This window comes from Austrofundulus limnaeus, unplaced genomic scaffold (assembly GCF_001266775.1).
Source record: "Austrofundulus limnaeus strain Quisiro unplaced genomic scaffold, Austrofundulus_limnaeus-1.0 Scaffold117, whole genome shotgun sequence".
Taxonomy (NCBI): Eukaryota; Metazoa; Chordata; class Actinopteri; order Cyprinodontiformes; family Rivulidae; genus Austrofundulus; species Austrofundulus limnaeus.
Genome location: NW_013952519.1, coordinates 1,493,566 through 1,494,937, shown reverse-complemented (window position 1 = coordinate 1,494,937; position 1,372 = coordinate 1,493,566). Strand labels below are relative to the sequence as shown.

The 1,372-nt window shown below is 39.2% G+C and overlaps 1 protein-coding gene across 1 annotated transcript in view; it reads right to left on the bottom strand.

Annotated features, from left to right (window-relative positions):
* Window positions 1-1,372, bottom strand: part of LOC106521888 (interleukin-6 receptor subunit beta) — a gene marked incomplete in the record, with an annotated part of 19,323 nt that overhangs the window by 14,189 nt on the left and 3,762 nt on the right. The window contains 3 exon segments of the mRNA XM_014014644.1: window positions 251-381; window positions 521-654; window positions 1,167-1,281. Coding sequence (XP_013870098.1) covers window positions 251-381; window positions 521-654; window positions 1,167-1,281 — 380 coding nt within the window.

Sequence of the window (1,372 nt, the reverse complement as noted above, 5' to 3'; positions counted from 1 at the left end):
GTCCAAGATTAACCTTCAGGGTGGATATAGCTCGCTAGCAGCCTCGCACCGAGGACCTATCCACATCATCATTTACCCAGAATGCTTTGAGTGTAAATAAAATGGCTCCGTCCGTGTTAAAATATATTTTTAAAAATTTACAAACTAATCAGCCTACAGTATTTTTACAGTATTTATTTTACAGTTAAAATAAATGTTTATCAAATAAAGTCTAATGTTACAACTAATCAAGGATCCCTTTAAATCTGACCTGGGTCCAGGTTGGAGCCTTGTTGAGTCTGTAGCGGAGCCGACAGCCGCCGTCGACGCTGCTGTTCCACGACACGACCAGAGAGTCCTCAGTGGACCCCAGAACCGTTAAAATTGACCGAAGGGGTTTGACTGAGGAGACGAGACAAAGATTCAGTTTTTGGTTGGACTCATCCAGAACATTTAAAGAGCTTTATGATCAAAATAATCTAATAAATACAAAAAATAATAATAAAAAACTGGTAAGCAGGGATGTTGTGGAGCTTTTAACCTGCATCAAATAGAAACACAGGATGAGGTTGAGACCAGATCTCCCTCCCGGTCCTGTAGTCCTTCATCCTGACCGACACGTTGAGTTTGGAGACGGGGTTAAAGACGCCGCGACAGAATAGGATTTTAGACTCTCTGAGGACAGGAAGGAGATCAGTTAAAGTGCCTCTGACGTCACATTTTTTATAATAAATATGAAGCATTTTTGGAAAAGGAACATTAATAACATGTTGCAAAAAAATAAAAAACTTTGACACTGCTGAGATGAACAGTTGTTGAGATATTTGCATGTGAAGAAACAGGAAGTGATGTCAAAGGGGAATGTCTGCATGTAAATAAAGCATTGAAGAATCTGATGTTTCTTCAGATCATTTTGAGTCACTATCAGAGAGATGAAGAAGAGTCAGAGTTCAAATAATATTGTTTCAATAAACAAACACTAGAAAGTTTGTTTTCGTAGAGCTCCCCTGTCACTTCCTGTTTCACTTTTTTATGAGCCAATTTCAAAAGAAAATATGCCAGTTATGTGACAAAATGAATAAAATCATGTATTATGTCAAGTTTCTTCAATGTAAAGATGTTTTCTTTGACTTTTTGTATTTAAAGGACATGCATGCGACAGGTACTTTAAAAAGGTGATTGTTTACCTGCTGAAGATCAGCGAGGCGTCAGGCTGAACGCTGGCCTCCTGACTCCAGCTGCAGGTCACAGATCGGACTCGCTTTGGAATTTCCTGGTAGAAACAGGTCATGTTCAGGGTCTCTGCAGGAAAACAGAGCTGGTTTGGTGCAACTGTTCGTTGGATTATTATTTATACATATAAAATGTGTGTGTGTGTGTGTGTGTGTGTGTG